At 38.6% G+C, this 24,198-nt stretch overlaps 1 protein-coding gene and 1 pseudogene across 5 annotated transcripts in view; both read right to left on the bottom strand.

The window, feature by feature from the left end:
- The window catches only part of OSBPL9 (oxysterol binding protein like 9), a 130,963-nt gene that overhangs the window by 5,771 nt on the left and 100,994 nt on the right, over positions 1 to 24,198 (bottom strand). For all 5 annotated transcript variants that reach the window (XM_090269444.1, XM_090269447.1, XM_090269449.1 and 2 more), the window contains 11 exons: positions 23,604 to 23,694; positions 22,483 to 22,584; positions 17,905 to 18,064; positions 10,470 to 10,582; positions 9,960 to 10,078; positions 5,811 to 5,896; positions 3,503 to 3,674; positions 1,823 to 1,907; positions 1,022 to 1,132; positions 680 to 743; positions 424 to 564 (listed from right to left, as the gene is read on the bottom strand). In XM_090269444.1, coding sequence (XP_090125570.1) covers positions 424 to 564; positions 680 to 743; positions 1,022 to 1,132; positions 1,823 to 1,907; positions 3,503 to 3,674; positions 5,811 to 5,896; positions 9,960 to 10,078; positions 10,470 to 10,582; positions 17,905 to 18,064; positions 22,483 to 22,584; positions 23,604 to 23,694 — 1,244 coding nt within the window. The remainder of the gene's footprint in view (positions 1 to 423; positions 565 to 679; positions 744 to 1,021; positions 1,133 to 1,822; positions 1,908 to 3,502; positions 3,675 to 5,810; positions 5,897 to 9,959; positions 10,079 to 10,469; positions 10,583 to 17,904; positions 18,065 to 22,482; positions 22,585 to 23,603; positions 23,695 to 24,198) is intronic.
- On the bottom strand, positions 15,092 to 15,173 carry LOC150014891 (small nucleolar RNA U3; annotated as a pseudogene).

Genomic DNA, 24,198 nt, shown 5'->3' with positions numbered 1-24,198 from the left:
AGCCGAGATGTGATCATGACTGTTCTTCCCCAGGAAGGCACAGAAAAAAAGACTGAGGACTCGAAGACACTTGGCTGGGAGTCAGAGCCTACTGTGTGGATTAGCTCATGATCCAACCTGGCGATAATGAGTCAGGAATCCGTGCTCTGGCTAAGCTAATTGATCTAGGAAGACCCTTCTCTGCTCCCCATTTGCAAGTCAGGTTTCTAGGAAGGAAATCCCACAATAACCTCTGATTGTTCTGAACCCGTATTTTAGGACTCCTTCTGAAAATGGGATTTTAGAAAGAGACATGATGTATAAGATGTGAAATAATTTTACAAAGACAGAATTAAAAGACTCAATTCCTAATAGATGTTATAATTCCAGACAAAAGGAAAAGTATTTCAGAGGAGAGCACTAAAGCAAAAAAACAATACCTACAAAATCTCAGCAGTAATTCTGTGCTTCTTGCCTCCATAGAAAGGTTTTGTGTGGAAGACGATGTTTGCACTATAGCCAGTTTTGGAACAATTAATACTGCATTCTCCGCCTAGTTCCACCCAGGGCACTGTGAGGATAGACCTACAAAATCAAAAGTTTTCAGGTAAGGCTAACAATTCAGAGGACAGAGAGGGGCACAGCTTAAGAAACAGCAGGGTTTGCTGCCTGCTGATCAGAAGAAATGAGTTCTACTTGCCTTCCGTAACCATTGGGGAAGGTGAGAATGTAATGCTCGTCATGGTCTAGACAGGAGACGCAGCCTGTGGAGAGAAGGGACAGAAACAGATGACTAGTGTCATCTGGCCATAGGTTTTGTTGTCTGATTGATGGAGACTTCAGGATACTCCCTTCAGTTTTGGGAAAGGCAACCTTGCACCCCACCATTGCTATCATCCCCAATACACATGCTGTGCAAACAATGACATCCATTCTGCCGTTCAGGGGCCATTTCCTCTTGCGTAGACAAGTGTCCAGCACACATTAGAATAACATAAAAATTCTATTAACACCGGAGTCCACCTCATGCCCAAAGACTTACCCTGCCCTATGTTGTGCACCCCAATTGACATTCCAAGGAATTTTGATTTGGTCCATATATGAGCATTGAATTGTATCTTCTTGTTAAAACACTCAGCATAAAAAGCTGAAACTACAGAAATAGTTTTAATTAGTACACTATATAATTATACCCACTTCTCCAACTCCCTTAACCTAGAGAAAGAACTGACTCCTTTAGGGAAATGCTCTTCCCCTCAAAGAACTGCTTCAAATGAGGCCAGGAGGTATCTAAAGACCTTTATACTGTTTCCCCTGTGCAAACTACCCTTCAGGGCCACATGGGCAGAAACTTCCCTGAACCATGAGGCTATGACCAATCTTGGAGGCTTAAAACCAAAAGGTCTGTCTGTTCCTCTGATCAGTAACCTTGCTCCTGTCCCAGCCCCAACCTGGGCCCATCAGCATCACCACTGCATTGAGCAAACAAGACACCGAGGACAGGCAGTCACTCCCTGATGTCAGGAATACACTGCAGAAACTACATGGTCATTTATATAAATGGTCTCAGAGTTGCTGAGGTCTCTACAGCACAACTCATTACGCCTGAGATGACTTTAGAAACATTAAAGGTTTATTTTCCAAATCCCTTCTTTGTATTCATAACCAGGGAAGCTAATAGCCTTTGGAACTTTTGCAAGAACAGATACAAGGCGCCAAAGCTCACTGAACTGAGAAGACACAGGGAGCCAAAAAGCTGACAGAAAACTCGCCTGCGGCATTTTGTAGGACCCTCCTCAGAACAGTTTGGGGGTGCATTTTGCACAGGAGCTCTGTAACTTACTGGGTGGATGATGGGAAACCTGCTCAGCCACGAATGTCACACTGTTTTTGGAAACCCAGGGCACTGGTCCTTCTGAAACTAGCTCCTGCAAGCAAATACAACATCATTTCCTTTGGGTCTGGAAACATAAACGACACTGCAGAGTGTCTTAGAGTCTCTCCCTCCTGCGGTGCTTAACTGCTCCCCACCTCTACAGACTCACAACACCTAGTACAGACTGTCATTATGGAGCTTAATTACAGTATTGGAATTATTACTTTGTGTCAGTCTCCCTAAGACATTCTTTTAAAAAAATGTTTATTCAGAGAGAGGGAGGGGATGGGGGGAGAGAGAGAAACATCTATCAACTGCCTCCCATATATACCCTGATAGGGATCGAACCCCCAACCTTTTGGCATATGGGATGACACTCCAACTGTCTGAACAACCCAGCCAGGGCTCCCTAAGACATTCTTGGAGGCAAGGATCATGTGACTAACTTAGGGCCAGGCCTGGCACCGAGTGGGCACTTATCAACGTCTACCAAATGAGTAAGAACAGACACATACTGCCTCTGTCTTCAGAAAGGACTATGTGTAACCTGTCACTTGGAAAAGGAAAGACACAGAGTTGTTTGTGTCTATTGAGAAACTATAATGTGCCAGGCACTGTGGGCCAGTGGGTCCCCCCCTTCCCCTGAGGCTTTTACATTTATTTGAGTCTTCCCTGCTGGTCATCTTCCTCAAACCAACTTCTAAATGCTGGGAGCCCTGGGGCTCAGGTCTGAGTTACCTATTACTGTCCTCTAGTTATGCTGTCTTCCTAGATGATTTCATCTAATTGCAGGGCTAAAATCTCCGAAAGCCCCCATCTGTTCTAGATTTCTCCCCTGAACTCCAGACTCTTAAATTCCAACTCCCAACTTGACAGCTCCACTTAGACGTCTAACAGATCGCTCATACTTTATATTTCAAATTAAAGTTCTTGTTGTTTCCTTCTCCAAACCCAACCTTTTCTTTTTTCGTAAATGGACTAACCAACTGCTGAAGCCCACATTCAAGGATCCACCTCTGACTGTCCCCTTATCCTTCCCTCCCCCAAGCCACCTATCAGTTCTAATTCCAAAATATAGCTTGAATTCCAAACCCTCCTCAATGGTCTCCTTGCTTCTGTTTTGCCCCTTTCTAATTTATTTTTCATAAAATCAATAAATAATCTTTTCAAAACAAAAAATAAGACCCTGATAAGCCATAAAATGATCATTATGGCCCTTAAGGCCTTGCATGATCTGATTTCTAAATCTCTATCTTCACCTCATTTCCTTGCTAACTATATTCAAAATACGCTGATCCAACAACACTGTTCTATGAGTGGTGAGCCTCTTCTGGTCATTACTTTTATTATTGTTATCTGTCCCCAAATAAAATGAAATCCTGAATCAGTACACAACTTAAGATAATAAAAAACACCAGTGCACCCCTGACCAGTGTGCTCAGTTGGTTGGGATTTGTCCACAAAGCAAAAGGTCACTGGTTTGATTCGGGGTCAGGGCAGATGCCTGGGTTGTTGGCCAGGTCCTAAGTTGAGGCACATGCAAGAGGCAACACACTGATGTTTTCTCTCCCTCCCTTTCCCCCTTTCTAAAAATAAATACACAAAATCTTAAAAACCACCCACCCACCCACCCACTCAAGAACTCACTGCATTCTCTTCGGTATCACTTGGTAATGTCCAGTGACACTGAAAGATCTCGCCCAAAATGGGGTTGTATGGCTTTTTGGCAACCGATCCTCTCCTTCCTGCATGAAAGGCTGAGAGGTACCATTTCACAACCTGAACCATCCGATCTCTGGCATCCTTCTGGTCACTAATGCTGCAAGGGAAAAAGGCAAAATTCAGCATTCGTTCTCTGACAGGACACAGCACCCTCGGCACGGTCCTCCCTGAGACAAGCTGAGAGGTCCCGGGTCCAAGAGTCCCCTCAAAGTTTCTTTTTAAAACTGAGGCATCAACTACATAATTAAATACACCAATCTAAGTGTTTGGTGACTGACAAATGTATATATACATTAATCATCATCCCATCAAGATATACAACATTTCCATTACCCCCAAGTTTCCTTATCTCCCCTTTCCAAGCAATCCCTACCCCTCACCCTGTGGCAAATACTGTTTCTGGGTTTTAGCATCATAGCTGAGCTTTCCTTGTTCCAGAACTTCATATAAGTTCACTGTTTAATTGCCAAATAGTTGGGAGGTTTTCTAGATATATTTGTCTCAGCGATTTCTAATTTAATTATTTCATGGTCAGAGAATATACTTTGTATGGTTCCAATGACTTTAAATGCATTACGTCTTCCTAGTATATGGTCTATCCTGATGAACGTTCCATGTGCACTTGAAAAGACTGTGTGTTATACAAATTGATAGTGCCTAGAAGGTCAATTGGGTCAAGCTGATTGATAATACCGTGTGAATCTTCTATAGCCTTACTGATGTCCTTGAGGGTGGGCAAAGTTCATGCAGGGAGCTACTTATTCAACCAATTTCTGAGGAATTTCCAACCAGGATTGTGCACTTGTCCATTTCTCCTTTCAGTTTAGTCAATTTTTGCTGCATGTGTTTTGAAACTGTGTTACAAGGTACATACACATTTAGGATTATTATTGATTCTTGATAAACTGACTTTTTAAAATCATGAAATATCCCTATTTGTCTCTGATAATATTGCTGGCCTTTTAAAAGTCTCTTTTGTCTCATCCTAACAGTGACACCAGCATTGTTATGCTTAGTGTTTGGCATTATCTTTGTCCATCCTACTACTTTTAACCAATCATGTCTTCCTATTTAAAATCTCCCCCTTGCAAATAGCACACAGACGGCCTTGTTTCTTTATCCAGTCTGAAAATTACTCTTAAATGGAGTGTGCATGCTATTTTTATTTAGTGTCATTACTGGGTTTAACTCTACCATCTTATTGTTTTCTATTTGCCCCTTTGTTACTTGTTCCATTATTTCTACTTCCTTCCCTCCTTCTTTTTTTGGAATTTAGTAATTTTAGAATTCCATTTAATCTCATCTACTGGCTTTTTAGCTATACTTTTTGTATTTTTAAATAGTTTCTCTAAGGGACCTCAAAGTTTAAATTCTCATACATTAAAAACTATTGCTAAATCTCAAATCTGTATCTAATAACTGGTATTTTGCATCTTTACTTACACCTTACCAATATATGTTTACATTTTATTTGTTCAATTATATATTAATTTAAACACTGTCATACTAATTGAAATTCTTTCCTTTGGGAATTGGTTAAATGATTCTCCTAAGTCTTCCTCCAGAAGGAAACATATATCAATGTCAGCCAATGTGCCCACCCACTGTGAAACCTCAGTGATTTCTATCTGGCTTCAGTAAATCACAGCCGAAGGCCAAGGAATGCAATCAGAGAAGACAGATTAGAACATCTCCTTACAAAGAAAATTTTCCTGCTAACACTGAAAAGCAATGTGAACTCAGCTCCTTGTAAATCAATTCCACCTTTAGATAACTTCTACCTTGTGTACATATACCTAATATTGTAAACTTTACATTTAAAGTTTACTAATCAGTCTGTAAACTGGAAACCAGTCTGTCTAGTTTCTAGAACTGCCTGGGAAACAATGGGGGCCTTAGAAAGGTTCGATGGACTCGGTGAACTGAACTTCATCAGGATACAGTGTGAATAATTTAACAGTGAATACCAATCCCTGGACCAAATAAGCTTATAGACTTGGCTCTGTAAATATTGGCTACCTATTAATGGGGTCTCAAATTTTTAAAAAGTGTTGGTTGTTTAACAGCATCACCACCATATAACCCAAGCAAACTAACAGGCATCTACTATAAACAGAATATTCAATGCCACTTTCCCCCAGAAGTGTAAAAGGAAATCCATCTATGCTGCAAAGGTAGAAAGCTATTGAGTAAAACCTTTAAAAATTAGAAACTACTGTGTTCAGTCAAATACCTCACAAACAGGTCCGGATGTGCAAAAAAGTCCGCATACATTTCTAAAAGAGATCTTCTTTCAAGAATAAATGTTGGCAGAACTACCTGAAAGATACACATATGAACACTGAGGATCCAATTCCACTACAGAGAAACAGGTTGCTGCACTGCTAAAAAAAAAAACTAAAACTCACTCTAACCATGGTAACACCCATAACACCTACCAAATACAGCCTAGCATGCTGCCGATGCCCACCTCCCAAACTGCTCTGATTCAGAAATGCCCATTACCCTGCCCAGCAGATGAAAAGCAGAGAAGTTTTAAATCTTCAAAGTCCCTTCCTCTGTGCAGCCTCCCTTCAACTCCCTGGCTCAGTGTGACGACAACACTACCCACAAGCCCTGGATGCCTACTACCTGCTGGGCGTTACATACACATTATATCACTGAACTTAACGACAATCCTGTACCGACTATCCTGTACCGAAGAGATTGTTACCACTATTTCACAGGGAGAGTGAGAAATTTTCTCACTGCACTGTGGGTCTGACTTTGGGGGGGCGTCTGTTCACTTTCCTCTCTACTGATGCTTCTCCATCATCATCAGGTGCACTAGGAAATGTAGCTACTTATGAATGTGTCCTCAAATAACTGACACACTCCTGGAACACAAGGACCACCCTTATTCACACTTGCACTCTCAGCCAGTATGACACAGTAAGAAATTTTCCTATGAGCAACTGAAGGAATAAAAAGGAAGAGGAGAATAAAGATGGGAATCAACAAACTCTCTCTTCCATGGGGAGGAGCCCATGAATAAAAGTGCTGAGGGACCACTGGCTGCTGTGACTCAGTGGATTGAGCGTTGGCCTGCGAACCAAGTGTCGCTGGTTCGATTCCCAGTCAGGGCACATGACTAGGTTGCACATCAGGTCCCCAGTTGGGGGCGTGAGTGAGAGGCAACCACAGTGATGTTTCTCTCTCTCTCTCTCTCCTTTCCCCTCTCTCTAAAAATAAACAAATAAAAATAAGTTATTAAAAAAAAAAAAGACGCTGAAGGGCTGGGAATGTAGCAGAGAAGAAAGGAAATAAAATAAAATGAACTATGAGAAGAAGGAATGAGAAAGATGAGAATAACCAATAAAAAGGCAAGAATTTCATTAGGGAGTTGGAAGAAGAGTTTTTAAAATGTGTATCAGATTACAAATTATTTAGTGGGGAAGCAAATTCCTTTAAATTTAGTAGTTACTGAATATCTACTATATTCGAGATCCTGTGTTAAATGTTATGAAGGATGCAAAGGTAAGTATGAGAGAATAATACCAGCATTTAAATTTTATACAGAATGTGACAAATACCACACAAGAGATGCTCAGATTACCCTGGAAGTTCAGGGGGAGAAGGATCATGTTCTGTCTGGGGGACCAGAACAAGGGCAGAGCTGGGAAACAATTCATTGAGGTGGCACTAGACAAAAGACTTAGAGTAAGAGTTAGGCTGAAATAAAGAGAGGAGAAAACAGAAGACTAAGACATGAAGATGGGAGGGAAAAGACAGAGACAGGAAATGGGTGTGACAGAAACTGACCAGTGGACTCATGTGGCCGCGGAACAAGGAGTGCTGATGGGACATGACTTAGAAAGGCGCCCACTAGCTATACACTTATACTGTTTATTATCAAACTCCAGCATTTAAATTTTAAGTAAACATTTTCCTTCCACAGAACATGTATGTTCATAATGTAAATATGGTTAAAAATTTTTTTTCTCATTTAAAATTTTTATGTTTGTGGCACTATACTGATACACATGTCGTTAATGTAAAATTGCTGGAAGAGTGACAAAAGCAAGCTAGGCCAGGTTGTCTTCAACCTGGGTTCAAGGTCTTGCCACTTCTCAGGTGTGAGGAGACCCTGGAAAATCACCTCAACTTCTCTAAGTTTCTGTAAAGGGAGGATAATTACATGCCCTGCTTATATCATAGGGTTGTTCTGAAGACCAAGTGAGGTAAATGGGATTTGACATTATAGTATGTCCAAACACTACAAAGTATTTGGAAAATAACTCTTGAAAAAAAATATCTGAACTGAGAATTTTTTTTTTTTTTATAAACAGGAGAACAAGACACAAATTGAAGGCATCCCTGTAACTTTGGAATGCATAAAAGGAATCAAAAGTTCAGCATCTGGTGGCAATCAGAACCATCTGTGTGCCAATAAAGATTTCAAAAATAGCTGTTTTTAACACATTTGGTAAAATTAAAAAAAATTGTAATAAAATGGTTCGTAAAATAACAAGCTTTTTTAGCAGCAATAGACCCAATATGGATTACCTGGCAGAGGGAATTATGTGAGGCAAAAATGACAAACGTGATGGTGGCAGACGCTTTTGGTTGCCTTCACGCCTTGTAACAGAACTGGTTCTGTTTAGGTTCTAGCTTAGGCTGCCATGAGTCACGGGGCCTCCGAGATTCCAAGGAGTAAATGTGGGTTAATCTAAACCAATCATTTAACCTCCCTTGACAGTGACTGGTTTAGGCATGGACAACAGGCCTAGCTCTGGTCAATGGGGTTCAACTGGAAGTCTGATGGGCCACCTCTGGAAAACAATGTTCTCCCTAAGAACAACAACAAAAAAATCCATGAACAGAAATTATTTTCTGTCCCCTGACAGGTGTATGAGGATGTGATGGTCGGAAGGAAGTGCAGCTGTTCTGCAATGAAGAGGACACAAGCCTGAGTGAGAAAGTCCACATGCTAAGAAGAGTAGAACAAAGAGACCAAATTAATCAATCCCAGAACTACTCTACTTCTGGACTTCTCATTATGTGAGCTAATAAACTTAGGATCATTCAAGTTACCTTTAGGTGAGTCTTCCATAATTGGAGACCAAAACCAACCAAGGTAGAAGATGTCAAAAAGAAACATATTATAGATGTCAACATCTAAAATGAAGCTATAACTTTCAAATTTGAAGTTGACAATTCTACTCCAGCAATTATGCAATCTAATGATCACTGAAAAATTATAGGGAAAAACTCCTGCAAATATTCTCTTATTTAGAACATTCCTAGCGAGTATGATGGGTTCCACAGTTAATGCTATCCTTGTGTTTCTGTTCTCATTTAGATTTGGGATAAAAGCTTTTATTATAGACACTTATTAGAAAGTATTATGGATTACTTTTTTTTCTTAATTACCCTCTAAATCCAAAATCAAAATGAAGCTCACACTGACAAGAATATAGTTTGACTTGCTTATAACAAAACTAGGAATACTAAATTTCATTAACTTTCTAAAGCTGGGTAGAATAACTTAACCAATACGAAAGCTACTGCAGCTCAAATCTTTATGACAAGAGGCAACAGTGAAAAGATTATAAATTTTGAAACCACAGACCAGATCTGAATCTCAGTTCCGCCACTAAATAGGAACTAGCCAAAGTACTTAACCTCCATGAGTTTTAGTTTCCTCATCTATAAAATGAATTAACAATAACATCCATTTTGCAGTGAGAATTAAGTGAAAAGATGAGGCTTCTAGCACAGTAGCAGAGATATATAAGGGTACCCATACAATAGTCTCCTAAATCAATCAGGCACTCTATTTGGAGCACCAAGATTAAATTAAAATTTAAATACAGACCACAATAATTGTATGGCTAAATACGTGTCATACAATTTTTCATTCATCATCTGTTCTAATCCTTACAACTCTGTGAAGTCAGTCACTGTGTGTCCATTTTGCATATGAAAAACCTAAAGATAATAGAGGAAGGGACTTGCTCAACATCACCTGGTTTGGAAACAGCAGAGGTAGGATGCTAACATGGGTCCTCCGATCCCAAGATCAGAACTCCGGTCATTCTGATTCTGTGCATCCTAAACCGCTTTAGTGTTCGTCCAAACCACTAACCAAACCCAATATATTCCTTGTTTCCCCCCAGTAGAAATCCAAATTCATCCATCCATACTGTCTCTATAAAATTATTCTAGCTTTACTCATTTCATTTGTAAAAATTTTCAGTGTGCTCATCTACATATGTTAAATCACAACAAAAGTATAAACCAAAGTTATTATACTATATTTGCAGGCCAGCTCACCATACAATCACCAGGAGTCCACACATACACATTAAGACTTAGAGCAAATGCCAAATTTGATTCTTACCTTAGTAAGATCCATTCCAAGCCTAACTTGTGATAAAAGGTGCATGATAACGCTCTTGTGCTCCTCCACTGACCCTGCCTCCCCGTCATCATCTCTGTCATCATAGGAATCGAAGAGGTCTGAAATAAAACAGATCTTCTTAGGCTGGTGTTCAATGGGCCAATCTGTGTTGCTACCAGTATTCAACTTTTCTTTGTTTGTTTGTTTGTTTATTTATTTATTTATTTATGAGAAAGAGGAAGGGAGAGGGATGAAGGGAGAGAGGGAGGAGGAGAGAGAGAGAGAAAGGGAGAGAGAAGGGAGGGGAGGAGAGAGGGAGAGATCGATTTGTTGTTCCACTTATTCATGCATTCATTGGTTGCTTCCCATATGTGTTCTGACGGGAGATCAAACCTGCAACTGGGAAACATTCTACCTGACTGAGCCACCAGGATAGGGAGCATTCCCCCCGCCCCCCAAAAAACAAATGTTTAAAAAAAAAAAAAAGTTAAATTTTCAAAGGTCACTTACCAGCATCACTTGTTCCATTGGACATGGAAGAATTAAGCGATTCTGTGGTATCTGGACGCTTTAGACTATTTCCCGAGCTGCTATGGGTCAAGACTGAGGCAGATCCAGAGGAACTAAAAAAATATTAATCACCTTCTAAGTCTTTTAAGAAAGCCATTTAGAATCACAGTAAGATGTTAACCTACAAAGTTACTTAAAAAGTAATAGACTCATCAGCTGGCAAACTAGATTCTTAGAGTTAGCTAGTTACATACATATATACGCTTTCCAACTCTTCCTGTCGCTCCCATTGTGACTGAAGTGTGATGACCAGATCTCGTCTTACGCTTTTTGCACAGCATGTGCTGAACCAAGCCATGTGGAAAGGGCATCAAAGGTCAGTTTTGCCTCTTCATCTAATTTAAAACTAGAGTTCATTTTCTGATTTTGTTACTGTGTACAAATGTAGATATGTCATAATTCTTGGCAATAATTTCCAGAACCTCAAAAATGGCAAGTCTATCACTCTCAAAAAGATGTCTTGTCTATATTTTTGAGATCCTTTGATAAAAGTCCACATTGATATTAATACTCTTCCCAGCCATTAGAAAAAAAAAAAAAAAAAAAAAAAGCATTTGAAATTGCAAAACAAAAAGCGTATTATTTTTTACAAATAAATTTATGGTAACTGGTATTATGAATTGGTTAATAGGGTCTTTAAAATCTTCATTTATTATACTATTATAACTCACCCAGGATTAGTCTTTGTATATTAATAAAAGAATAATCAAAGGTAGAATTTACTACAGTACAAAAACAGAAACCAAATTTCTCAAACTGCAGACATAATTTATAAAATGATACACACATATAACCAGTATTTTATTACAAAATTATAGGTATGAAACATATGTATTATAATTTAAACACAGTTTGCCCTGATTTCTTACCTTCTTTCTTTTATTTAATAAACTTTCTTTTTTAGAATAGTTTTAGGTTCACAGCAAAACTGAGTAGAAAGTACAGAATTCTTATATGCTCCACCCCACCCCCCAATCAACATCTCACACCACAGTAACAGCTGATGAGCCTACAATGACACATCATTATCACTCAAGTCCACAGTTTACATCAGGGTTGTAACAGTGTATAATGACAAATTTCCACCACTGTCATACTGTAAAGTTTCTTTACCCTAAAAATCCTCTGTGCTTTGCCTATTACTAGAATATCAGAACATATGTATTCTACTTTAAATATAGTCTGTCCTGGTTATTTACCTTCTTCTAATCTATTTTTTAAATATCCTTCGGTACTTAATGAGTAGCATTCACCACAAGGTTCTGTACCCAATGTCTACCTCACCAGTTTGGAGGGCCAATGGAAAATATGAGTGAAGACACAGGTAAGAGAAAGCAAAATTATCATTAAATAAAAGAGCTGCATGAAAAATTTCAAGATGTTTTGTGGCCCCTTTGATACATCACCAACATAGCGTCAATCTTTTAAATCAGCTTATCTAAACACCCCAAATCCTTTAAAACATGCATCTTATTTCTGATGCACTGTATTTCCGAAGGTCAGATCTGTTTATGCTGTGTTCATCCCCTCACGCAGATTAGAAATGTCACCTGGGCCAAGGGAAGGTCAAAATGGAAAAAGGAAAAAAATGGGATAAACTCTCATTTACCAATTTCAGAAGTTACCTTGTTCAGGACAAAAAAAATATTTTCGATGGGCTATCTTATACAGAATTTAATCATAAGATCATAAATAAACTAAAACAAAAAATTTAAAGCTCTGAACTTAATTATAATTACAGGAGAATCCATAAAAACCCTATAAGTTAGACATCATTATTCTTTTTTTATAAAGATTTTATTTATTTATTATTTTTAGAGAGAGGGGAAGGGAGGGAGAAAGAGAGGGAGGGAAACGTCAATGTATGGCTGCTTCTCGCATGCCCCCAACTGGGGACCTGGCTGGAGACCTGGCCTGCAACCCAGGCAAGTGCCATGACAGGGAACCAAACCGGCAACCCTTTGGTTCAAAGGTCAATGCTCAATCCACTGAGCCACACCAGCTGGGTCTATTTTTTTTTTTTTTAAATCCTCATTCAAGGATATGCTTACTGATTTTAGAGAGGAAAAGGGGCGGGGAGGGAAAAAAGAGAGAGAAATATTGACTGGCTGCATTCCTCCCAAAAGAGCTGACACTCCAAGCAACTGAGCCACCTGGTCAGGGCCTAGACATGAGTACTCTCATCATATACAGATGCTCAGAGGTTCAATGACCAGCCAAAATCACAGAGCTGATTGGTGGTAGAGCCATTACAAATGCATGTCTAGCTTCAAAGAACAAGTTCTTTTCAACATGCCTTGTCATCTAGTTTATAAATGTATAAAACCATACTGGTCAATAAGGTAGCTATTGTTACTACAGACCTTGAGAAACTGAGCAGTGAAGGGACTTAAGCTTTCAGGGAGAGGAGGAGGGGGAGGGAGAAAGAGAGAACAGTAGACACACTTATGACCTGAGAAAATTAGTGGTAGCAGCTGATGATCAGCAGGTTTCACAAGCTCAGGACAAGGTAAAGAATGCAAATACAAAAAAGGCCCCTGGACCATCTTCCTAAAGACCAGCTGCTGGAAGATGGAGGCATAAACAGACACACTGCGTCTCCCTCCACAACTAAGAAGGAATAAAACTGCCTCAAAACTAGAATCAACTAGAAGTTCCAGAAAATCAAACTGCATGGAAGTCCAGAAAACAAAGATATAAAGAAGAAATACTCATCTAGACAGGTAGGAGGGGCAGAGCCAGGGTGGAGAGGATGTGGTGTGGTGGCAGCAGCAGTGGCAGCAGCAGGCTGGCAGAAAGCACAGTCACACGTTTTAAAAAGTGGAGAGGGATATCTGGGGAGCATACAGGTCTGGGAAGCACGGAGGGTCCCGGGCGGGCTGGACCCAGAGGGGACCACACCAGGACGCATCATGACTGAGATGCAAAAGATGAAAGATAAAGAGAAGAGTCCTGGGGGCAGCAAGAGAAAGGCGGAGAGTTGCCTACAGGGGGGCGCCTATAGGACTATCAGCTGATTTCTCAGAGGACACTCTGCAGGCAGGAAGGGACTGGCAAGAAGTACTCAATGTGATGAAAAGCAAGGACCTACAACCAAGATTACTCTATCCAGCAAAACTATCATTTGGAATGGAAGGGCAGATGAAGTGCTTCCCAGACAAGGTGAAGCTAAAGGAGTTCATCATCACCAAGCCATTATTATAGGAAATGTCACAGGGACTTACTTAAGAAAAAGAAGATCAAAACTATGGACACTAAAATGACAACAAACTCACAACTATCAACAACTGAATCTGAAAAATAAAAACAAAATCCAATTAAGCAAACTAGAATGAAACAGAGTCATAGGTAAGGGGATCATTTGGAGGGTTATCAGCTGCGAGGGGGAAGGGGGAGAAATGGGGAAATGGGGATATGGTGCAGGGACTAAGAAGCATAATCGGTTGGTACAAAATAGAGGGATGTTAAGAATAATATAGGAAAGGGTGAACCCAAAGAACTTATATGCATGACCCATGGACATGAACTAAGTGGGGATTGCTGGAGGGAAGGGGGATTACTGGGTAGAGGCGAGCAAAGGGGAGAAAAAACCTGGAACTACTGTAACAACATAATCAATAAAATATACTTAAAAAAAAAAAAAAGAATGTAAATACAGTTCATCCTGAACAACACAGAGGTGGGGGGGGGGGCGCAGGAAGGTGTTAGGGGTGTTCACCATGTGTGCAGTTGAAAATCTGCATTAAGTCAGTCCTCCGCATATCGAAAATGCTATGTGAATAGGTTCGGGTTAGAAGACAATATAGACCTGGAGCCAGCACACCCAATTTGAAGGGCTACATAAAGCCCCATTAAAAAAAAAAAAAAAGTCAATAAACACTGCGCTGGACATCCGCAGTCCCTCTCAAATTTGGGGATCAGGAGAGGGTATATAAGTGAAATTGAGGGAGAAAAGAAACCCAGAGTGGGAGAGTTACAAAGAACTTCACTTGGGATCCCTTCAAACAGCAAGCTCAGGAACGGTGGGGAGCACAGAGAAGGAAGCTTTTAAGAAGGAGAAAGGAGAAAAGCCTGAGTCAGCAGGACACTGCAGACATGCCTGTTATCGGTATCAGAGAGAAGCATTTTTAAAGTTGCTATTTCATAAAAATTTTGGGAAAATTGGGGCCCTGAAACTAGGGCCAAAGATTAGCCATCAGTGATGATTATAAGGAAGTTTTTATTAAATATAGTTACACACGTGCTTTTAAAGGTGATTTTCAATCTTTTTCATTTCATGGCACACTTAATTACTAAAATTCTATAGCACACCAAAAAAAAAATACATTTTTTGTCCATCTGACAAAAAAATTAGGTATAATTTTGATTCATTCACATGGGATGGCTATTGTTGTGTTGGCTGTTGTCATTTATTTGACAATCTAAGGGAAAGAGGTCAGTGTTTCTGCATAAATAGTCAGGTGTTGCATGTTTAAAAAATTCTTCGAGCACACTTGTTGAGAATCGCTGTTCTAGAGGACAGACAAGCCCATTTGATATCCTGTTGTATATTGTTTAGAATGACAGCTAATGTTCAGTGTAAGAGATTGCCCTTAATTCTGTTTAGTAGCAAACTATAGAAATGATCCCTGAAAGTATATTCTTGCCCTTAATTCTGTTTAAATAAAAGAATGAACGATTCAAAAAATCAATAACCTTTATTTTTGAATTTTTATCCAAATCCTTACTTTCATTGGCAAATTACTAATAATAGTTTCTCCTTAGTTTATTTCCCCACACGCATTAAGAAACCAGCACGCTACACACACCAAACTCTTTCTGCGAAACTGGCCTTCTTATTTTTATTTATTTTAAGATTTCACTTATTTTCTTTTAGAGAGAGGAGAAGCAAGGGAGAAAGAGAGAGAGAGAGAGAGAGAGAAACACGGATGTGTGAGAGAAACACCCAATTGGTTGCCCCTCGTACAAACCAACACCAGTGGACCCAGCCTGCAACCCAGGCATGTATCCTGACCAGGAATCGAACCAGCGACCTTTCAGTTTGCAGGCCAGCACTCCACCCACTGAGCCACATCAGCCAGGGCTAAACCGGCTTTCCTGAGTTATAGGTTCAAACTTACTTTCCGTAACTGAAGAGTCAAGTCTTAAAAGTACGTGTTCAACTAGATCAAATAAATTTCACTTTTTCCCACATTCAAAAGCTGAATTTGATCCACTAAGTCATAAAATTTCCTGAACCAATAGTCATTTTCCTTATAAATTTTGAGATTTTGAGCAGTTATTATGAAATTATATATGAATATTGTATTTCTTGGTTCGTGTGCACACTTAAAAGAGTACTAGAGTCCTACATAATATTTCTTTTTAAATGAAACCTAAGTTCAAGGTCTAAGGGACTGGCTGATGGTACTAAGCTTACAAATTCACATACAATCATTTCCAAATGTGTAATGTCTTACAAAGAAAACCCCCAGATTTAACAATAGTACCAATTCCTGAGAAAGTAGTAGAGTTGGAAAAAACGCCCAACAAAGACTAAGCTAACTAACTGTATCTACAACAAACACAGTAACATTAAAGCAAATGTTAATTTGCTTTCTGTAACAGCTATCACTTATTGAGTGCTTGTTACATGCCATTCTATTAAGCACTTCATAGAACTTATTCTTACTTAAATGTTCACAATTACCCCTTGATTTTTTCCAAATGAGGAAACTGAGAATTATATAGACTGAGTAACTTGATCAAGATCACACACCTTTGAGGCAAAATAAATTTAGAACCCATTCTTTCTGAGATTCCAGAACCCAAAGTCTTAACCATAGCAATCTATATACATCAGTAGGGCTAAGAAGTACTTTGCTTATCTGCTTTTACGTAAATGATTCTACATATAAAAGCCTTTTCTGTACAATAGTACATATCTAGCTTTGATTTGATGGTATGAAATAGGTCAAATATTTTCTAAGGAAAAACTTATCATCAGCATCTGTCAAAATCTGCCTGCTTACTATCTGTGGGATCCACACACTTCCCACCATTCCCATGCTATTACCTTGGCTCAGGCTATCAACATTTCTCAACTTTCTGCCCAGTTTTGGCTGGTCCTCCTAATTTTTATGTAATACCACTGCATTCAGTCCTATACTATTTCAGCAAATATGTTATTTTTTAAAAATAATTTATTTGTTTATTTATTTTTAGAGAGAGGGAGAGAAACATCACTGTGTAGTTGCCTCTCACTTGCGCCCCCAACTGGGGACCTGACATGCAACCTAGTCATGTGCCCTGACTAGGAATCGAACCAGTGACACTTGGCTTGTTTTTTTTAATGTAGACCTGACCAACAACTTCCATCACTGGTATAAAAGGCTAAAGGACTCTTTCATAATCTGGCCCTTGTCAACCTCTTATCTTTTTGCTTTTTAAACCATTCACCATAACTTATGCTACAGCCACAGTCAACCAAGCCTCCTTTGAACTCCAAACCTTTCTTTATTTTTAAATAATTTTTTAAATTGCTTTACAGAGAGGGGAAAGAGGATAAATAGAGCGGGGGAAGAGAGAGAGAAATGTTGATTTGTTGTTCCACTTAGTTATGCATTCATTGGTTGATTCTTCTATGTGCCCTGACAGGGATCTAACCAGCAACCTTGTCGTACCAGGACAATGCTCTAATCAACTGAGCTACCTGGCCAGGGCCTCCAGACCTTTCTTAACAGGCTTTCATCTCCATGAGAATATTTCCATTTCTCTCCCTCTAACCCCCACGTCCCTTCTCTCTACTTATCCACATTGAACGTTAGGATCACATCCCCTCACCTCCTCTGTGAATCTTTCCGTGACTTCTCAGGACTTCAAAGTGCTCCCATACCTCTCTGCGCTTATTCTTCCCATAGCACGTATACAATTAGATTACAAATGTTTGTTTCTTCCCCCAAAAGACTGTAAGTTCACTGAGAGCAGAGACTGGGTCTTTTTTCAACTCTGTATCATTTCTCCACCTACTATAGTTTTCCACACTAATAAAAAAAAAAACAAGTAATGGTAACCCTGTTTGTATAATACTCTCTAGCTTACTGACTCTCATTTGACCCTCTCCTAATGTTGATGCCATGGAAATAAAGCCCCAAGTTCCACGAACAATACTGCCATATTACTACATCTGATGCTAATTTATTCCAGTTGAATTAAGTCAGGAGTAAAATCAACATTCTCACAGAACTGGCTTTGCTCGATAAGTCGATTAAAAACAAACTGTCTTTTTAATACAATAACTTTAAGGAAGTCTGTCATTAACACCAGTCTCAAAATGAAACTACATTTTTAAAAATCAGGGGAGTTGCTTAAATACATATGTAGTTCATCTACTTACTCTATTAAGCGCTTTGGGGATGAGCCACTTTGATGAAATTCATCAGCATCATAGAATTCATCTTCACTGCTAGAATAGGAGAACTCTGGGACCGTATTTGGAGACAAGTTGACATGGCTTGGAGAAGTTAGACTGCTACTAGGTGGTGAGTGCCCACTGCCTAGGAAGTTAAAAAGTTTTTCATTAGGGAACAAAGTTGGTAATAAAGGGGAAGAAATTAGAAAGGCGGGGTCAGGGCAGGCCTTTCTAAAATCAAGAACGAGTTGAATTAACTTGGTAGAAGTGCTTATACTACTTGTAAAGAAAATTAGCATTTAAACTGGACAAAGAAAAAGGCAAGTTACATTATAGAATGGGACATCGTCTTAAATAAATGAAAAAAATGCTATGTCCCCATTCTATAATTATCTTTAATATTAGAAAGGGAGCTTTTTAAATTATAATTGCAGTGTGTGAGTTCTGGTGTTGGAAGTCCCACAGTAGGTACCCAGCACCAGAGGGAAGCAAGAGCTCTTATTTTATTACAGTAGATCCAGACACCTTAAATATGCAGCACTGAGCCAAAGGGAATGCAAAATGGCAAGAATATTAGAGACCACACGACTGTTAGAACAGCAATCAGCATATCATTCTTTTTAGTCAATGTTCTGGCAGTCACATGAAAACGCAAAAGCTCTGCACAAAGCCCTGAGCACTCAACATCCAAACTCTTCATCTCTTTTCCACCTGTCTAAACCAGGTGCCTGGGGCTCAGGGGCAGAGAAAAGCAGGGCTACTATGGGAAGAATGTGGAAGAGGAAAAGACTAGGAAGGACATCTTTCTGTTCCTCAACAGTCTAACTAAGGAAACGAAAATTAACAGAGATCTAAACAAAGAAGACTACAATCTAATCTTGGCGAGGATCACCTGGTTCACTGCCTAGTAATAAAGTAATAACAACAGAAGTATCCATCAGAGCAATGGCGTTCTGAGATCAATTTATTAACAAGTGCTTACCGAGCATCTAAAGGTTCTCAGGCAATTTATGCCAAACTGCTACAGACGTCTGTTGGAGACTAAACTTAGGTCACTGATGGCAATATAAAAACCAAGACCGCGCCTCTAGAAAAAACTAAGAACAGCAGCAAGAAACATGAATCCAGAGCCACACGTGGATTTTCAGTCTAGTCCTGTGTCTACAGTTCAACAGTGAAAGAGCACATTCACCTGCCACTTAGTTGCCATGCTTACAAAGATTTTTAAAAATATAACACAAAAAGTCTGTTGCCTAAAAAGGTAGTAATGCTTATTGTGGACATTCCAAAGGTAGTTTGTCTTAGCAAATCTTTAAATTATCTCCCACCACAAAGCCCCCCCAAACAGTAGTAAGATGAGAAAGGAACTTTATCCTATTGAAACAGGGAGGGGGAAAGACCAGGAATACAAATGATTAAAATGCAAATACTCCAGGTGATCACACAACTGAAAATGTGTCCAAGAAGAAAATCAGTTTGAATGGAAACTGCAAACAAAAGAACTGAGTTTTCCTTATGAAAGAAAAGGATATTATTTCATTTCTCAATTGTTTCATGATTTCTTTTTTGTATGAGTGAGAGAGGCAAAGTAAAGAAAGATGGGAGAGATGAAGAAATTAGGCTGAAAATAAAAAAGACATCAATTAGATATTGGTTTGGCCAAAAAGTTCGTTTAGTTTTTTTCCATACAATGGCTCTCAGAGCACTTAGTTGTCTTTAACTTCATTTGAAACCATTTTGTTAGCTTGTACTGTCATATCAGTGTGCATTTTTAAGAAAAACATAAAAATTGGTGAATTTTTGTGCAGCCATTTTAATATTGAAGATGGAAGAAGATACGCAACATTTTCAGCATATTATGCTTTATTATTTCAAGAAAGGTAAAAACGCAACTGAAATGCAAAAAAAGATTTGTGCAGTGTATGGAGAAGGTGCCATGACTGACTGAACGTGTCAAAAGTAGTCTGTGAAGTTTCTTGGTACTACTGACATTTTGGCCAAATAATTCACTGCTGTGGGGCTGTCTTATGAATCAGAAGACATTGAGTAGCACCCCTGGCCTCTACCCACTAGAAGCCAATAGCAACAGATAGCCGGCATACTCACAATATCCAAATCAATAGTTATTTTTTAACTTTACACAAAAAATTATAAGGACTTTTTGGCCAACCCAATACTAATTTAATACTTAACATTTCTTTATATCTACCTACTTACTCTAAGATGTTATATTTTTGAAGCATCTTCTCCTGAAATAATTTATCTTAAATTATTATTTATAACTAATTATCCTAAAGTAAATGTATATACGGAAGAGTGGTCTCTTTTTCAGTCTGTGACTAGTTTATATATTTCAAAACAACAAAACAACAAATTTTGACTGTAGTTTCAAAATTGACATAAGCAACAAAATAAAACCCAAGTTCTGGTTTTAAAATAAACAAGATGTTGACACAGGTGATGAAATACAGAAAAAAGTCAGATAAAACATTTCAAACTCATTCTTCATATTGCTTATCAGCATTTTCAAGAGCTCAAAATAAGAAATCTATTGTTGCTTTCTTTCTTTCAAAGTTCAGATGACATCTGCTGTTAAATATTAAAGACCAAAGTAATGGCATCAATACTTTACTAATTCAGATTTCAAAATAGGCTAAAATCACAAGGTAACTTTTCATTAAGACACAGTGGAAGTACTGGCCAGGAAAGAAGGCCGTGGAGCAACTGCAGGAGCTTATCTCCGACCTCCTCAGGAGTGGTTTTGGTTTTAACCTCCAGGAGTAACAGGGGCACAAGCACTAAGTGCTTCCTGGAGTTTGGCTGACATGTAATGTATATGCATTTCATTTCATTTCATTTCTTAAAAAGAACTTACTTATTTTTAGAAAGAGAGGAAGGGAGAGAGACAAAGAAAGAGAAACATCAACTGGTTGCCTCCTGTAGGCTCCTGAATGGGGACGAAACCTGCAACCCAGGCATGTGCCCTTTCTGGGACTTGAACCCCTGACCTTTCCATGTGTGGGACAATGCTCAACCAACTGAGCCACACCAGTCAGGCCTCTATTTCATTTTGAAACAAGAAATAAATACTAACATTGAGAGCATCCCTGTAAATGAGAGAAAAAATAGACAATAAGTCTAAATGAATTAAGAAAACACCAACTAAAATGAGGTATCCCTTTTTTGCCTATAAAATTGGTAAAAATATAAAAGACTGATAAATCTACCCTAAAAAAAAAAAAAAAAATACATGTGCAGATGTAAGAAATGTCCAAACCTATAAAGAATTTTTATGAGCTTATTTGAGCCAAACTGACAATTGCCAGGAAGCAAAATCTCAACAGAGTGAGAAAATGCTCTGGAGAATGGCAGTTTTGCTGTTTTTTTTTTTTTTTTTTTTATACATCAGAATCTAAGTAGAAGACAGAAGGACGGTTATATGAAATCTATCAATATGAGTGGTAGATTAAGGGAGTGGGCAAAAGCAAAGTGGGGAAATCTCAGATTGGACAGAGTGAAAATAAGAGATACATACTTCTGTTACACTGGTGGGCACAAAAGAGTTAATACTGTAATGAACATTTACAGCACACAGAGATGGTGCCTGGGAACAAGATAGCAATGTGGTCTCTAGTGGGTGTACCCTGTGAGGTCTAGAAAAAGATTACTCTGACATTCCAAAGATATGTTATCTTAGATGCTAAAAGACAATGACAGGCTTACCCAAGGTAAAGACTGACCTTTGTCAAGGAAGCTACAAGATTAGGAAGTGACTATCTGCCATTACTGGCTTTTAGTTAGAAATTCTTACGTTCAGACCACCTTATGACGCTACTCTTGGTCTCTGAGTATATACAGCCCACCACGCAAGCCTCCCCTGAGCTTGTCAGGTTTAGTATGTAGTCCCTTTTTTGTCCTCTCAGGCTCAAATTTGCTGTACAAGAATATTTCACACTTCAGTTTTGCTAATTATAGAAAAACTATTTGGAAACAACCTAAATGTCCATCAGTGGAAAAACAGGTAATACCTGCTCAGGCAGTTGTAAAAACAATGTTTCAGACCTAACTGCATGAACTTAGAAAGCTTTCTAAATGTTCTCTGGTAAATGAAAAAAGAAAGTCAAGAAACACAAGATCTCATTTAGGTTAAAACAAAACAACAATAAAAATACACACTATAGGTAGATATGTACATACATGTACACAGATGACAGAGGGAAGAGTAAAGAGGACTTTGAGCTTTTGTTCTCTGTACTTCCATATTTTCCGATTCCTAAGAATGTATACAAGTCTAACTTGAGTCAATCTTCAAAATAAACCATATGGTAAACAAAAGAATAAAATCCTGCCATATTCTATTTTATTTAAATTACAGTTATTACTAACATTTCTGGTTCAATTACAAAGTTACCCACTTCACATATGGAACTGTAATGGTAAACTGATACCGCCAACAGAAAGATACAAAACATTTCTTCAACCTTTGCCCCCTCATACATCAAATACAAATCTTAAATGTAAACAGGGAGCTATGAGAAGTAAAGGAATTATAGAAATCTGTACCTGTACTATTTGGTGTTGGAGTCTGATGTCCCAAGGTAGCCAATACAGGTCCAACTGGTAGGGAAGATGGACGTTGCTCTGACTTACACAACTGAGCAGGTTCTAGGAGATTTGAATATGTGAAATAAGTTAAGAGAGATACCCCACACATAACTCTGTTAAATGCATTTGTGTGGAATTCAAAAGCCTAAAGATAAGTAATTTCTAAAACTATCCCATTAAGTCAATTCCATGCTACTCCTTCTTTCTGACATCCCATCCCCTTTAAGCTCAAGAGAGGCAGGACCCCATGAGACCAGTCGTGGCAGGCCAATACCTCCATACAACTGTTCTGTAAAACCACTGAACATTTCCGATGATAAAGTGTTCCAAGCATCAAACCACATAAAATGTGAAACGGGGCAAAGTATCTCCTCTTTAGCTCATGAGAGGTGTTACTCACTCTCTTAAGGATATATTAAAATTCACAAAAGAATTTCGTACTCACAAGTATTTTTTTTAAAGGCTTTTCTTTTTTCCAGTACAATTTCTGACTGAACTATGCCATCATTGAGAACAGAGAATGGTGGATGCAACAAAAGTAAAAGGCATCAGTATAGCTGGGTGTTGATCTCAAGCTCCTTTCTGCCCATTTAAAAAATACATTATTTATTACTCTACACTTAAAATACACAAGTCTATGTAATTGGTAGACATCACAAATTTTATTCTTCCCCTTTTCATTATCTTGACGTCCACCATGAAGAAACCATTTGTATTGTTCAGAGCTATAAAGAATATACTAAAACATTCCTGGACTACCTTAAACAGAACAAGGTATACTGTTTTCCTTGGTAGCCATAAATCCTGAACCACAGGATTCTGTCCCATCAGCTAATTCAGGTCTTAGTAACTATGTTTGTTTTCCATCTCGCTTTGAAAACTAAAAGTCCTTTCACTGTACCTAAGAAGCCCCAATATAAAAAATACTATAATCTTTTTCCAGTTCATTTTCAGCTGTATATTTTTATTTTTACTTATTAGAAGAAAAAGAAAGAGCCCTCCAAGATTACTATGACAGTCATACAAATTACATTTTTTTCCAGCAATGAATCTATGAATTATTTTTCCAAATACTATACCTGGAGGTAAGACTGTCTGGGAAGGCATTGTGTTGATCACAGGTTCCAAGGGACTAGGTTGATATATTGCATCTACAGGATTAATAGTACTCTGAGATAAAGAAACACATTATAGTTATTTTTAATTAAATGCCCTTCCAGTGCGGACCCTCCCAAATGTATGAAATTGCCCACATTTCTGACATCAAAGTCTGAGGGTAGCTATATAGATATGTTGATCAAAATACAAAAAGGAAATTAAACAGCTCTTCTATACAGAAGTCTAAGTTTCTTCTAATTGTTTTTAAAAAACATAGTAAGGAGAGAAAATGAATGAATCTCTATCACACAGGAAGGTAAAGAAAGCTAAATGGAAAAACTTAGAAAGAGCTGTAAAATGGTGTGTGTGGGAAGACGTCAGGAAGCCAAAACAATAAGCTTTCAATTCAGTTCAGTGCTTCTCAAAATTTTAGTTCACCTGAAATATTGTTTCTCTATCCAAGATAGAGAAATGTTCTCTTGCTTTGGTGTTAATAAACGTGACACCTATGACTTAACTTACGGTAGGATCTTATCTTTCCATCCCATACTACTGACACCTTCCATCACTGTCCAC

This window comes from Furipterus horrens, unplaced genomic scaffold (genome assembly GCF_987537825.1).
Source record: "Furipterus horrens unplaced genomic scaffold, mFurHor1.1.pri manual_scaffold_3, whole genome shotgun sequence".
Taxonomy (NCBI): domain Eukaryota; kingdom Metazoa; phylum Chordata; class Mammalia; order Chiroptera; family Furipteridae; genus Furipterus; species Furipterus horrens.
This window is presented reverse-complemented; position numbering and strand designations above follow the sequence as displayed.